The following is a 15,542-nucleotide window of genomic DNA, read 5'->3' on the forward strand; positions in this document are numbered from 1 at the left end:
GTAGATCTGGACTCTGAACTATTTAGATTTGATTTAGACGATGCATTATTGAATTAATGGAGGACTGAGATAAAATAATGCATGACTCATGTCATAACTTTGATTATATGATGATCCAAACCCAGAGGCCCAAAACAAATGGAACTATTCAATATCCCATGGCGGGGCTTCCTGCTCCCCCTCCACTAACCTATTTTTACACGCAAACCACCCAGTCATGAAACCCGGTCTCATGGGTTTGAGTTACAAAGCTCCAAATATACCCCCTTCCTTGAGGAGATATATGCTCCCATTTGGAACACATGCTAACATATGAAGATTCTCCATTATTGCCGTTTTTAAAGACAAAAATGCATATATGAACCATTTTTTTTATTTCACAGATTTGTGACAAGGTATGTACGTTTTTGATTTTGGTGGCTGGCTAAACTTTACAGGCCTATTTCAAAATGTGAATTCCCACTATGCCAAAAACTGACGGCATTTGGCAATGGATGCACACAACGAAGATGCCGTTCCACATTCTGTTCTCAATTTAGAACAGATTTGCATGTCTTTCATCGTACAACCAACATTCTAACATTAATGATAATGATAAATGTGAAAATACACCACATGAGATTCAAAACAATGAGGAGTTCACAACCTCCTCACTTTATTCAGATAGAAATATCAGTATTCTTTTTGCAGTTTCTATAATAAAACATCCTCTGGTTCAGATATAATTTAAACAAGATGGCAAGTACATAGTACTAATACAATTTGCAAAATGCAACAGCACAAACTCTTTTCCAGAAAGAATGTCTTAAAGTTTCAACCTTATTGTATATAAAGTAGGTCACAGAGATGTCATATGAGATCTTGCATGCAGTTCAGTTTAAATGTATCCTGAAGCATTTTTGCCAGTTCCTGAACAGTACTGAGTGCTATGAAGATTCACTGTAAGCAGGCAACAGATCCGGTTCTTCTTCATCTGAATCAAACTCAACATTCTCATCTTTAACCCATTTACCACTTCTGTCCTGCAGCCACCCCGAACTGGAACAGACAAGTGAGAAAAAGGAGACAAAGTTAATGATTTAATACATTTAATGATTTCTGTGTGGGAAGTTCGAGGCTGACATTTTTTCGGGAATCCCACGGGTCACGGGATTCCCGTGGGATTCCCGCGGGATGGGAGTCATCTTTGCTATTAATCACGGGATTGGGACGGTACAGGATAAAATATTAACGGGAGCCAGCGGGAGCGGGAATCAACCAATAGGAAAGACGACAAAAAAGAAAAAAGGAAATGTAGCAGAATAGTAGGCAGATTTTGGGACATACTACTTCGTCTTTCACTGTTTAAACTGCCCTGTTAGTTAACATCATCTACATTTCGTTAAATTTGATTTCCTACCATATTAGAGAGAAATGAAGAGGCATTTTCTTTCGGGAGTCTTTCATGCCGAGAACTCTGCTCGTGTTTGCATAATGATGCATTTAAAAAGTTAATGACCAAACCTATCATTATAAAATTTCATAATGTTGCTGGACATGAAATATAACACGGATAACATTAAATAAATATTTTTTATTAGGTTACACATTGATTATTTATCACTTAAACCCCTTTCTCTACCTGTCCGTTGGTCGCGCATATCCGCCATGTTTGTAGTTTTTTAACACTTTTTATGCGTGCTTGTAGTTCGAATCAAATTCTCGTTCACCTCGCAATGTGTTGTGGGCAATATTAGCCATTAGAGCATTGATCTGCACTTCATATTCTGAGGTTAAGTAGTATAGACCATCCGGGAAACTTTGGAATACTTTTTTAAAACATACTACGATTTGGGACATACTAATTCTATTTTCGAATACTATTTAGGACAGATAGTATGCAAATTGGGACGCAGCATATAAGTGTTTATACATGTAAACTATAAATGTATTGTTTACTCAACAAAAAATGAGTAAAATGCAGCTTTATTTGTTGTTTGGGTTTATTAAACTATTGTAGACATGGTGTGTGAACTACTGTTTTCTGTTATTTGCTGTCTCCGGTTTCTAGAAAATCTAGAAACGGGCTCAGCAGCTGGTCTAAAACAGGATGGGAAGCAGGTAAAATCATATGTATTACCTAAACACTAAATGAAGAAAAAAATATATGGGAGCAGTACAGGAGCAGGAGTCATTTCACCAAGAGTGGGATGGGACGGGATTATTTTTTAAACTTTGGTCTGGGAGTGGGACGGGACAAGATTTCTTTATATGGGAGTGGGACGGGACAGGAGTGAAAATCCACTCCCGTGTCATCCTCTAGTGGGAACTACAGATGAGACCATTTAATTTTAAATGAAAAGTACACACCCTCAGGTCATCCAGGACGTAGATGAGTTTGTTTGTTCATCAAACACAGATTTGGAAAAATGTCACATAAGATTCTCGGCAGTGAATGGGTGCCATCAGAATGAAAAATTTTGAAGAAACAAATTCATCATTACGAGTCCATAATACCTAACACATCCACCAGTAAAAAAAAAAAAATAATCTACTGAACTGTTCAGGGCTGTTTTTGCTCGTAAATGGTGCTTGATCTGTGCATATTTCTTTCCTGTTAAAAATGTGTGCCAGATGAATTTGTTACTTACAAACGCACAGCTTTTAACTTCACAAAATGCTAACTGATGGACATGTTAGCAACTGATGGACAATGCTAATGATGTTTTTATCAGCTGTTTGGACTTTCATTCTGATGGCACCCATTCACTGCATAGCATCCATTGGTGTGCAAGTGATGCAATGCTAAATTTCTCCAAATCTGTTCAGATGAAGAAACTAATTCTTCTACATCCTAGATAGCCTAAGGCCCCGATCACACCGAACGCGATTTTTGCAGTTGGAGACGCCTCTTTTGAATGGTTTTCTGTTGGCAGTGAGCGTTCTGCGCGCTGCTTATGCGCCCCGGGCGCCTCGCGTTTTCGCCGCCTGTTGCGCCTCGCGTTTTTGCAGGAGCGCTCTGAGCGCCTGAAGTTGAAAAAAAATCAACTCTGAGGGGAAAAACGCCCTACGTCATTTGCATTCTTTTCCACTGTCCAATCGAATGAATGAAGAGGCGGGCCTTCTGTTGTGGTGACGAAAGTTTACCGTTGCTTAAAAAGTCCGGAGACAGCAAGAAATAGAGGAGAAACCTTTGGTGTCTGTCGTGGGTAACCCGGAGCTGTATTTTTTAGGGTTTCTACTAATATGACAGTTTACTTAACAGCAAAAAACTAAGATTTTAGAGCGCTCGCGCTATAATCCTTTGATCTGACTGACAGGACAGCTGTTTTGTTCGTTGCTTAGCAACATAAAAAAAACGCAGCACACTGCTCTTTTATTAAAAGTCACCAAAAAAGGCAGTGCTGTGCGCCTCGCGTTTTTAGAACTAAAAGACGCGTTCGGTGTGATCGGGGCCTAAGGGGGCAAGTAAATTTTCTGCAAATATTCATATGTGACCCTGGACCACAAAACCAGTCATAAGGTTAAATTAATTTTGATGTATACATCATATGAAAGCTCAATCAATAAGCTTTCTTTTGATGTATGGTTTGTTAGGATAGGACAATATTTGGCCGAGATACGTCTATTTGAAAATCTTGAATCTGAGGTTCCAAAAAAATCTAAATACTGAGAAAATCACCTATAAAGTTGTCCAAATTAAGTTCTTAACAATGCATATTACTAATCAAAAATTACATTTTGATATATTTACAGTAGGAATTTTACAAAAAAATCTTCATGGAACATGATCTTTACTTAATTTCCTAATGATTTTTGGCATAAAAGAAAAATCAAAAATTTTGAACCATGGACATGCAATGTATTTTTGGCTATTGCTACAAATATACCCCAGCGACTTAAGACTGGTTTTGTGGTCCAAGGTCACATATTTGGGTGATCTGTTCCTTTAATACCTATTTGGATGTTAGCATCAGTTCTACAGTCAGAATGTGAGTTAAATGTGAGTCACTGTGTCAAATGTGACACTGGACCACAAAATTAGTAAAGTAAGGGTCAATTTTTTTTAAATTGAGATTTATACATCACCTGAAAGCTGAATAAATAAGCTTTCCATTGATGTATGATTTTTTGGATAGGATATGGCCGTAATACAACTATTTAAAAATCTGGTGCAAAAAAAATCTAAATGTTGAGAAAATCGCCTTTAAAGTTGTCCAAATGAAGTTCTTAGCAATGCATATTACCAATCAAAAATTAAGTTTTGATATATTTACGGTTTGCAAATTCACAAAATATCTTCATGGAACATGATCTTTATTTAATATCCTAATATCCTATTTTTGACTACAAATATACCCTTGGTACAGGGTCACAAATGTTGTCATACCTTTTTAATTTGAGATAGTGTTCCAGTTCTCTGCGACTCTCCTCTGTTATAGGCTCACACACATTGCTGGATCCATTCTTCTTCTTCTTTGTCACTGCTTTCCCTTCAGTCTGTTCCTGATGCACTACAAATGGCAGATAACAACAAAATTAAAACATTATAAGCACCAAATGTCTATTGCCTTCAAATATATAGATATTTGTTGTACCTGTTGTACTAGTTGTTGATGTGGAGTCAATACTTTCTGTCCTTATGGGCGAATGAGTTGATGAGTTGATGTTCTTGATGTGATCTTTTCGGTCTTCTTGGCCACATCCTGACGATTCTAATCGTTCACTTCATGAATGTAGAAAAAGATCAAATAAATGTGCAAAAAATTTAATTGAAACTAAAAAGACACAAATATATTATTTTAATATTGTAATATTGTAAGGTTGCTTTGACACAACTTGTAATTGTAAAAAGCACTGTATAAATAATCTTGACTTGACTTGACAAACAGCCTAGAGAAAACTATGAAAATTCAGAATTATGACACAAAGATAGCTCAGCTCACACACATTACCTGGCCTTTCTGTGGCAGCTACTGTAGGGAGCAGTTCTGAGTAGGGCATGATGGGTAATTTTACGTGTTTGGCTTAGTAGCGGAGCTGAACTGGAGGGTTCCTGAGGACAAGCAGCACTGTATTGAGTATATGACCTTTTATATGTATGTTCTGTGGGGTCTGAAAGTCTGAGACCTCACTGATCAAAAATAAATCTTGGTAATAAAAAGTTGGAACTAAATTTAAATGATGTAAAATGACGAATAAATATTTAAAATGCTGCATTATTTTATCGGCAAATAAATATGACCCTGGACCACAAAACCAGTCGTAAGTCACACTGGGTATATTTGTAGCAATAGCCAACAATACCTTTATCGAGGTATACCTCGATAAAATGATAGATTTTTCTTTTATGCCAAAAATCATTAGGATATTAATTAAAGATCATTTACCAAGAAGATATTTTGTAAATTTTCTGACTGTAAATATATCAAAACTTAATTTTTATTATGAAAAATAATATGCATTGCTAAGAACAAATTTAAAGGTGATTTTCTCAATATTTAAATTTTTTTTGCACCCTCAAATTCCACATTTTCAAACAGCATCTCAGCCAAATTTTGTCCTATCCCAACAAACCACACTTTGGAAAGCTTTTTTATTTAGCTTTTAGGTGATGTATAAATGTTCATTTAAAAAAACTGACCCTTATGACTGGTTTGGTGGTCCAGGGGTCACACATGTTTTTGTGGCCACTATAATCCTAAGACAATTTAAAACTTGTGTGAACTTTTCACTTCCATTGTTATATCAATTATAATATGATATGATGATAAAAAGTTGGATGGACGATTTCCACTGTTTAATAAACTGCTTAAAGAAAATTAATTCAGTTACCTGTCGCTCATCTTCTGCTTTAACATAGTCTTGATGTCTCCTTTTATCTATTTCACGTTTCAGTTCATTCTTTTTGCCGTAGAACCATTTCATTCCTATAAACAAACAGACCAAAGAGGACTTAAAACCTGAATGCTAGTTTATACAGATGCTGAGTAAATGCATAGGCAGAATCTCACCTTCAAGGTGTCGCTTTCCCTTCCTATGCACCATGAGCATATCAACAGTGTCAAACACAGGACGGTGAGAACACACAAGGCAGCTGTATCTACAGTGGGGGTAACACACATTTTACTTAGTATATTAGACTGGGCCAGTTACTGAGTTGCTTCTTTCTGCAATCCAAACAATAAATAATCACCTTCCGTTTTTCATGAGAGTAGCTTCATCATCTGGGATGAAGTTAGACAGAAGATCTGCAACGCGTCGTTTCTTGTAAGAGAACAAGAGTCAGAGAAAAACAGTGAGAAGAAGGTAAAAGGGACTGGTGCATGTCTACAAATAACACATATCTGTCTGCTTGCTGTTTTTGTTATACCTTCAGTACATTCAGCTGACATTGATCATCACCTTCCCTTTTGAAAGACATGTTTGGCGACCTGCAGTTCTTCCAGGTATTAAATGCAGCTTATATTTTATTTCAATACGACCGGTAAGTAAACATTCCTTTCTTCCTGTTTGTGTCTCCGGAATTATGGGTAGTTGTGTCTGATTCTTCAACGAATCGAGTCAGTTCGTAAACGATTCCTTTAATCCATTTAGAGCTACGCCGCAGTTTTTTTTAATGAATGACTGTCTGTCCGTCTCGAAATAAGTTTTATTCATGTTTGTTCAAGACATGTAAAACCTCAGAAAATAGATATTGCAGAAAACACGTAATGACGTAAAAGAATCGATTCATTGTCCGAAAGAATCGATTCGCTGAAATTAGTGGGAAATGGGCGGATCTTATATTTAGCTGACGCCATGGCAACAGAGGCTAAGCTAATTTGTTAAGGGCTTGGGACAAATAAGTTTTAAGACTGTCCGAATTAAAAATGTAACGGCGACCGGTAATATTTCTCTATTGTTTTAAATGGTTGATGTATTACTTAATGTCTGAATTGTTTGTTTTGGGGCGCTACTGTTATTTAACTAAAGTCAGCGCGACTGACAAGTTAAAAGTATTAAAACATTTCTGAACGTCTTCGTAACGTTAGGACTAAATAATTATTACTCACAGTGTGATGTATCTCCCGGTTTAGCGGGGTTAAACGCTTTATGTCGGTTCGTAATGACCAGATTATTCTTGTTGCGTGACAATTAACGTAACGTTAAATCAAAAATCGTTTTTATTTCCTGCACTTGGTTTCTTGATTTCTCCACGTTAAATTGACTCATAACAGAAGCTGCAATGTTCAGTACTGCCGTCATGTGTCCAGCAACCGCGGATGGTCAGCTGAAGTTCATCTTAAGTCATTATTAGATAAACGCCGGAGCTCAGGTCATGTCTGCGGATCACTCAGCGTCACTGGCCGGGACTCACGGCCTCCTACGCGGCCAGCGCACCCGGTCCTACGGCAGCATGGTGACCTCTTCGTTATCACCCGTTAGGCAAAGACGAATTGAACATAAAGTCCAGCCCGGTGAGACTTTGCAAGGACTATCACTGAAATATGGCGTGTCTGTAAGTAAAAAGAAAGCAGGTATTTGAAAAATGTGACCTTTTAAACCAGTAGTTGTAGGTAATTACATAACTAACCGTTATGTAGGTTAAACTTCTTTTTCTGTGTTACAGATGGAGCAAATAAAAAGGGCAAACAGACTTTACACAAATGATTCAATATTTCTGAAGGAGTCCCTCTATATTCCCGTGCTGACAGATTCTGTGTCTTTTACGAATGGAGTGGAATTGTTCGAGGACGAGACATGTCCAACACAAATGCACACAGAGATTCCCAAAAGCCAAACAGACTCTGGATGTGAAGCAAATGCTGATCTATCACCAGTGGAATACCTGAAAAAGATAGACAGCTTGATCAGTAAGTCCAAACAAGCAGCTGTGAAGACCTGCCAGGAAGGAGAGAAACAGTAAGTTGTCAAAATGAATTGTTTACTGCTGTCATTGTTAGGATATTACAGAGTTCACTTATTGCAGTCGTTTTGTTTGCTGTCAGCTGAGTCGTTCAGCAAGTTTTAGATCAATGGAAGAACCACGAGTCATATGACTTGGGAAAGGTTACAATGAACATCAGCTGATTCATTACACTGAAAAAAATTGGTGTAGAATTTAAGGCATGTTCACACCAAGAATGATACTACCTAAATTGAAAATACAATAACGGTAATGGCACAGAGGAAAGATATTGTTGAAATCATAGTTTTGGGAACAGATGAACAATAAAAACATTGACAGCCAGTCAGAATCCATCCTGCTTTAAAGAGGTCAAGCGTTTAAAATGGCAGACAGCTAACTGCAGTGTGTGCTTGTAAATAACAGAATGTTTATTCACAAATTTGAATTATGCTTTAGTGGAAGCTAATATAGTTATTGTTATAGTTGTTGAAGAACCTGCAAAATGTTACTTATTTTACCAAAGTAAGAGGGATCATACAAAATGTATGTTATTTTTTATTTAGTACTGATTAATATTTCACATTGAAGACGTTTACATATAGTCCACAAGAGAAAATAATAGTTTTATATATATATAAATGTGTTTTTTTTTTTTTTTAAGTGACTGTGATAGCTGTTCATTGTTTTGTCCTGAACAGTTAAACTATCCACTGTGCCCACTGTGTCCCATGAATTCTTTGGTTTTTCAGCTTTTTTGTATATTTGAACTAGCCTGGAAAAAATCCAGACCCTAATCCAGGGGTCTCAAACTCAATTTACCTGGGGGCCACTGAGGCAGAGTCTGGGTGAGGCTGGGCCGCATCAGGTTTTCCACAAGAAAAGCTTTGTTAAAAAAATGTTATATTTATGGATTTTAATTTAAATCGTGAAGGCTAAATGGATCTGTCTGCCACTGGCCGCTTGTTTGTTACTTTAAGAAACAAAAACTTGAATTTCACAAACAAAACGTGTTCCAAATATATTTCTAAATTAACTTTATAAACTAAAGAAACAAATAAATGTAATTACTTTGCTATTAAAAACAGCAGCTGCAATGGGGAAGAGAAAGAGAACTCGGCCAGTAATTCTGATCAGCTGTCGAGGTTGTTATAGGAATTTTTGCAACGAATGTTTGTTTAATAGCCTATTTAACACTTATTTAGGCTACTTTCTTATTTAAATGTATTATTTCTTTGATTTATTTTAGCGTTTTGTAGGCTGCTTGTTCACTGACGGAATTGCTAAAATAAACACGCGCGTTTGTTAATAATGTTTGAGCCTCATTTATTTTGAGTTTCAAAATAAAAACACAGTTTTTACATTGCGCTGAGTATTTACTGTCTCCCTGTCTCTGTTCCAGTCTGACACGCTCATTCAGTAAAGGTTTTAACTTAACACAGACTGTCAGAATGGACTTTTATGCATAAATGGAAATGCTTGTGTGAATTTGCGACATTTACAGATAATGATATGACTGTAAACTGAAAGTTTTCATGCTGAGGATGCAAACGGATCTGTAAAAGCGTCTCACAGGGCAAGCCATTACGCTATAAGCTTCAAGTTTAAAATAAGGAATTCTCATGTTTTGGGCCGCTTGGATCACGTAACTCTCCTGCAGCATCTCAGTCTGTTTCCTCCACTATTTTTAGATGCATTTTCTATATAGAAATGCGTCATTCGGTGCTTTAATTTGACGTTATTCTCTGAAGTTGTACGTGCACTGTGGGTGGACCCGATTAAGCGATAATGAATTCTCGTAGTTGTCGTAGTTGTTGCAGCCCTAATATATATATATATATATATACATTTATATACGTAATGTATACATGCCTACGTCGTATAATGTCCCGCTGGGCAGCAACTTTTTTTTTAAGTGTTGTGAACGCGTGCTGGGACAAATGTCTGCGTGTGCCCAATAGAAACGAGGCAGCCAGTCAGGCATGGAAGAAAACACTCCATGGCAACGCTGCTGTAACTTTCACCCATTGAGAAATGTTTCTCTGCTTGCATCAAGCCCGGCCCGCCCCCAAGAGCCATATACCCCACCGTGATTGGTAGGTTCGCTCAGCTCCGCACACAACACTGTAAAGTGCCATACATATCAAACTCGCGGGCCGCAGTAACATTAAACTTTCATATTAAGGCGGGGGCCACAAACTATCGTCCTGCGGGCCGCAATTGGCCTGAGGGCCGCGAGTTTGAGACCCCTGCCCTAATCTATTAAGATTAAGGGTCTGGCATCGAGCAATGAAAAGGGCCTAACTCGAGGGGCGGAACCAAGCGTGCATTTGAAACTCTCACTGCACGCAATTGGATACCGCCACGACCAATCACAACAACACCCCATACGCTTAGCTACCAGCGGAGCTAACTGATAGATTAGACTCTTGCCGTATCCAGTTGGCAAAACAGCAAAAATGTCCTTCTTGCAAAGGAACGATTCGAGCTCGGTTTTCTGTTCCTCTTTTATATGAAAAGCCAAGTCTAACTCATTCATTGTAGCGGCCAAAGCAATTTCAAACAACTGGTGTTCATCTGTAGCCATCTTTCAATGTTTACTAAATAGGGATGTTAACCGATGACCGTTTGACCGGTTAACGTTGATACGGTCAACCACCGGTCAAACGGTCATCGGTTAACATCCCTATTTAGTAAACATTGAAAGATGGCTACAGATGAACACCAGTTGTTTGACCGGTGGTTGACCGTATCAACGTTAACCGGTCAAAGTTGTCGGTAGTCGGTTAAAAAAAAAAGTGCCGGTGCGTCTTTTACGCATTCTGAAGGTGCCTGTTTTATCCATTGGTATTATCATGTTGCAGTCTATTAGGCAACATTCCGCATAAAATGGGCTTAGATTTGGAAATACATTACATCTACATTTCAGTGGTAACCGATAAGGTGATGATGATCATCATCTTTCTTTATTAGCACTACCTCAACTAAAGCGGCGTCTCTTCGGAGCTGTCATTTTCTTAAATGAGCCGTGGCAATGTTTCAAATGAGCTTCTAACCTAGACAAACGCCTTTATTTTCAAAGCGATCACCTTGTACCCAAACCATTTGAAACTAAGGAGCCATTTGTCCTACGATTACATACAACAAGCTCTTCGGCGCCGCGTTTGCGGGACTCATGTTTCGCGCCGTAGGGGATTTTAAAAAAGTGACGTGAGTGGCAGTGTGTGTGTGTGTGTGTGTGTGTGTGTGTGTGTGTGTGTGTGTGTGTGTGTGCGGGAGGCAGAGCGGCAGAGAGATGCGACAGAGTTGCGAAATTGCAGGCGCGGCTCGAAATGGCTGTTATTTCAAATAGCGTACCATATTTTAAACTAATCGGTTAACCGGTTTCAACCGGCTAATGAGGCTCGGTCAAGAAATTTTTTAGTTTTCGCCATCCCTATTACTAAATGATTCGGACGTCGCAGCGCTGTCGTCATCAGCTTAGCTCGCCTCTGGCCCGCCTACATCAGATACACCGATTTGATTGGTTCCCAGAACTGCTTACGTAATGCAGTAGCGTGCATCATTGCTCGATGCCAGAGTGTCTTGCAGAGACAATTCAATTTGTGCTCTCGTGAGACCTCTGGATTTCCAGGGTATATTTGAACCCTTTCCAACATTGACTGTATGATTTTTAGATCCACCTTTTCACACTGATGGCAACTAAGGGACTCATATGCAACTATTACAAAAGGTTCAAATGCTCACTAATGCATCAGAAGGAAAAACGATGCATTAAGAGCCAGGGGTGAAAACTTTTAAACACAGTAAAGGTGTACAATTTTCTTATTTTGTTTAAATGTCATGTTTTAGAAGCTACAGAAGATACTTACATGTTTCCCAGAGAACAAAAAAGTTAACAAATTAACAAAAAGTTTTCACCCCCTGGCTCTTAATGCATTGTGTTTCCTTCTGGAGCATCGGTGAGCATTCGAACCTTTTGTATTTGTTGCATATACAGTAATTTTTGGAAAGGGTTCAAATACACAAAAATGCTGAAAAAACAAAGAATTTGTGGGACCTGAAGGATTTTTCTGAAGAAGGGCAGCAGGCAGTTTAACTGTTAACAAACAAGGGACTCATGAACAACTATCACTAAACAAACAAAAAAAAAACAGCTTTGGATCATTCAGGTAACAACACAGTATTAAGAATCAAGCTTATGTCAACTTTTGAATGGGGTCATTTATATAAATTCAATATTATTTTCTCTTGTGGACTATATGTAAATGTTTTTTTTTTTTTTTTACGTGAAATATCTTTTTTCAGGTCAGTACTGAATTAAAAAAAAAACACATTTTGTATGATCCTTCTTATTTTAGTAAAAAAATAAACATTTTTCAGATTCGTGGATGTAAACTTTTGACCTCAACTGTATCTTTATAGCAGGGCTGTCCATGCAGATCATGGATGAATTTCAAATGGCAAAATGAGTCTTAATTATGTGACTTCTAAACAGATCCAGTGAAAAAAACATTCAATTTGGCACAGAGGTCTCTGATACAAACCACAAATGTCATGCTGAGTTCATCTAGTTTACCAGATAAACCAGCGCTGACAATCTCAACAACACTGAAGCGGAAATAACTAAATACCTCAAAACCATTCTAGATACCATAGAAATGGTTGTTTTTACCATGGTGGTGCCATGTGTTGTTTTACCTGTGATTATTATTATCTAAATGTAGGTCACTGTGGAAGACCAAAAGTTCATTTGAATAAGACTAGAGTTCTACCTCAGTAAGAATATTCATATTTTACCCTTTAAAGGGAACCCCAGGTATTAAGACTTGTATGGCTTAATATAACAGAAATGATGTCTCGTACTGAAATATGTAGTAGAAAACCCCTGAAAGATTTGTTATGTAAAAAATCCACATAATTTTATACATGTTTTGGACTATGGCGCCATTATGTCGATGACGTGAAATGATTGCATTTGGTGCATTTTTACCGCAATACAACTCAGGAATACACGATTCTTTCTCTGCCATTTGTAAGCTCTTTCAGTAGTTGTGGTCTGCTAAAAGCCTCAAAGGCATCTTCGTCCACAGGCATCTTCCCATTCTTTTCTCCTCTTCTTATAGCTAGCAGTGAAGGCTTACATCACTTCTCTTATTGTCCTTTGACTGAAAATTACAACCAAAAGTCGCACATTGTGGCATTGAATCAGTGTTCTATTTTTCGCGTTGTGTTATGGTAAAAATAGCAACAGTTAGCGGCAGTCAGTGTTGCCAAGTCTGTGGTTTTCCTGCGGAATTGGGCTACTTTAACACTGTTGCCGTGTGTTGTTTTTAATGTCCTCGATCAAAATAACATGACATTTAGCCCCTGGAATGTTAATTTTACCAGGGGAACTGAGCCAAAAACGTGTATTTTACCCTTCGGAACACGTTTTTTACTGGGGGACCCCCCTCGAATTGAGTAGCAGTTGGGTGGGTTTTGTTGTGAAAACCTGGCAACCATGGCGCCAAAGTGCAACCATTTCACGTCATCGAAATAATGGCGCCACCCAAAGTCCAAAATGTGTAAAATGATGTGGATTTTTAAATGACGTAAATCTTTCATGGGTTTTCTACTACATATTTCAGTAAGAGACAAAATTTACATTATATTAAGTCTCAATACCAAGGATTTCCTCTAAAAACGAGGTTTTTGAATTATTTACAGATGTTACTGTTTGTGTTAATGAAAATAAATTTACATCTGCAATCTCAACTCAAGCTTCTGTCCAAGAGACAAGACATGTAATATTATAATATTTAATCAGGTGCTGGTGCCACTGGTCTCAACTGTTAGTCTGTTAGGTATCATTCTTGGTGTGAACGCCTCTTTACTTTAAAACTATTTATAATCAAAAATTGCTAATAAATCTTACAGATATTTACAAAGAAACAGCAAGTAACATGGCGCAACCTTTTAGCATAAGCTTTCCAGTAATGAAGTCACTTTTGCATTTAAAGGTTTTCATCTATGGAGCAACTCCATCACAGCAATCTGAAACCTGACAGGGCATCCACCCAGCAGGCCATTTTGGGAGCCGTTCCCGTTACAATCACCAGACGGACCAGGAATTTGAGGGATAGGGAGGATGAGATCTTCCAGCTCTGATGTAGGCATTTATTAGGACTCTTCTGCCTCTTCTGAAATTGATTGTTTTCCAGGGCTCCTTCGTTGGGTTTCGTGCCGTTAAAAAGTGGAGAATGCTGGATTTGCAATAATGTATTTCATAAAAAAATACTAGCTTTAGACATGCACACATATTAGCACTGTAAAAGCACTGTAGCTTGATGCCTAAAAGTAATAATGTGCTGCATTTTATATGAGCATAGCCAAAGTAATGTGACATAGACGACTGCATTTGAGTGGAAATACTTTAGGAATTTAGCTTGGAAAAAAATGCACTTGCTAAATGACATTGATTTTAATACTACCTCACAAATACTTGATAAAAATATTTCAGGATAGTTTTAGGAAACTGAAAAGTGTATGCTTTGGGAACGTGCCACTGGATATCTTTGAGATGGTGACCTGTCAAACCTGTGAACACATTATGCGTCATTTTGCACTGCAGTCGCATGCTTGGTTTGGCGTTTTTCTGCGTGATTTACATTGTGCTAAAGTGTCTAATGCCCAATCTGGTTACTGAAAATTGATAAAGACTTTGTTTGTGTCCTGGACTGGTTCGTGTTTTGCATCAATGACTTTGTGAAGTTTGCAAACACGCAGCCCTCCACAGTATGGACGCAGTATGAAACGCTTGATTAAATGACAAAAACACATACAGATCTTGGTCTTTTAACTTTGGAATCTTGAGTGATAAGCAGTGGCAAGGAGTAACAAAAGATGAACTAGGTTGTAACATGCAACTGAAGCATGTATTGTGCTCATTTAACGTCACTACCAGTTTTCCTTCAATCATGTGCATCTCTAACCTGGAATTAATGTATTGCGCGTTCATACAAAGCATTAGGGTGTGTATTATAAAAAGTAAACCAAACAACAAAATATAATCATTTTGCTTTAGTAAGCTGTTTCTTGTCATTAAAATTATTTATAGACATAAAATGTTATGTCAGACTAGCTCAATGCAAATACATGGCTTACAAAAAAAAAAAAAAACTATTTTCTGTTTGAAATATATTTTAAAATTAATTAATTCCTGTGATGGCCAAGGTGAATTTTCAGCAGCTATTACTATTTGGTGCTTGAGTAACATTTCGTATTAATATTATGTTTGAAAGCCATGCTGCTTAATATTTTTGAGGAAAACTGATTTTTTTTTTTTTTCAGAATTTTCAACAAAAAAGTTAACAGAACAGCGTTTATTTAAAATATAAATATTTTGTAATATTGTTTTTTTTCTGTCAAAAAAAAAACTAAATAAATATTTATTTAGTGTATATGTTTATTATTATTATAATTTATTTTATTTTATTCTATTTTAATTTAATTTTTAATTATTTTTTGTGGAAAAAAAGAATTCCAATGTTTAATTGATTTTATTTTGTTATTTTATTTTTAAACTTTAACGTTTCATTTAATTTTTTAATTGTACTTTATTGTATTTTATTTGAATAAATTTTTTTTGGTGCAAAATGTTATTTTTCCAATGTTTATTTTTATTTTTTGTTAT

General features: G+C 37.1%; 2 protein-coding genes across 2 annotated transcripts; one reads left to right on the plus strand and one right to left on the minus strand.

Moving 5' to 3' along the window:
• Positions 1–416: 416 nt before the first annotated feature.
• Positions 417–6,556, minus strand: scnm1 (sodium channel modifier 1). Its single transcript, XM_073847686.1, has 8 exons — positions 6,353–6,556; positions 6,176–6,246; positions 5,994–6,082; positions 5,815–5,909; positions 4,935–5,035; positions 4,578–4,705; positions 4,370–4,493; positions 417–1,038 (listed from the first exon to the last, which is right to left on the minus strand). The coding sequence occupies exons 1-8, from the start codon at positions 6,401–6,403 to the stop codon at positions 927–929; spliced, it is 771 nt and encodes a 256-aa protein (XP_073703787.1). The 5' UTR covers positions 6,404–6,556; the 3' UTR covers positions 417–926.
• Positions 6,557–6,788: 232 nt separating this feature from the next.
• Positions 6,789–14,688, plus strand: lysmd1 (LysM, putative peptidoglycan-binding, domain containing 1). The gene is made up of 3 exons (XM_073847602.1): positions 6,789–7,480; positions 7,592–7,884; positions 13,870–14,688. Exons 1-3 carry the CDS (start codon positions 7,301–7,303, stop codon positions 14,015–14,017), a joined length of 621 nt encoding a protein of 206 aa, XP_073703703.1. The 5' UTR covers positions 6,789–7,300; the 3' UTR covers positions 14,018–14,688.
• Positions 14,689–15,542: the final 854 nt, after the last annotated feature.

The sequence above is a fragment of the Garra rufa genome, chromosome 9 (assembly GCF_049309525.1).
Source record: "Garra rufa chromosome 9, GarRuf1.0, whole genome shotgun sequence".
Classification (NCBI taxonomy): domain Eukaryota; kingdom Metazoa; phylum Chordata; class Actinopteri; order Cypriniformes; family Cyprinidae; genus Garra; species Garra rufa.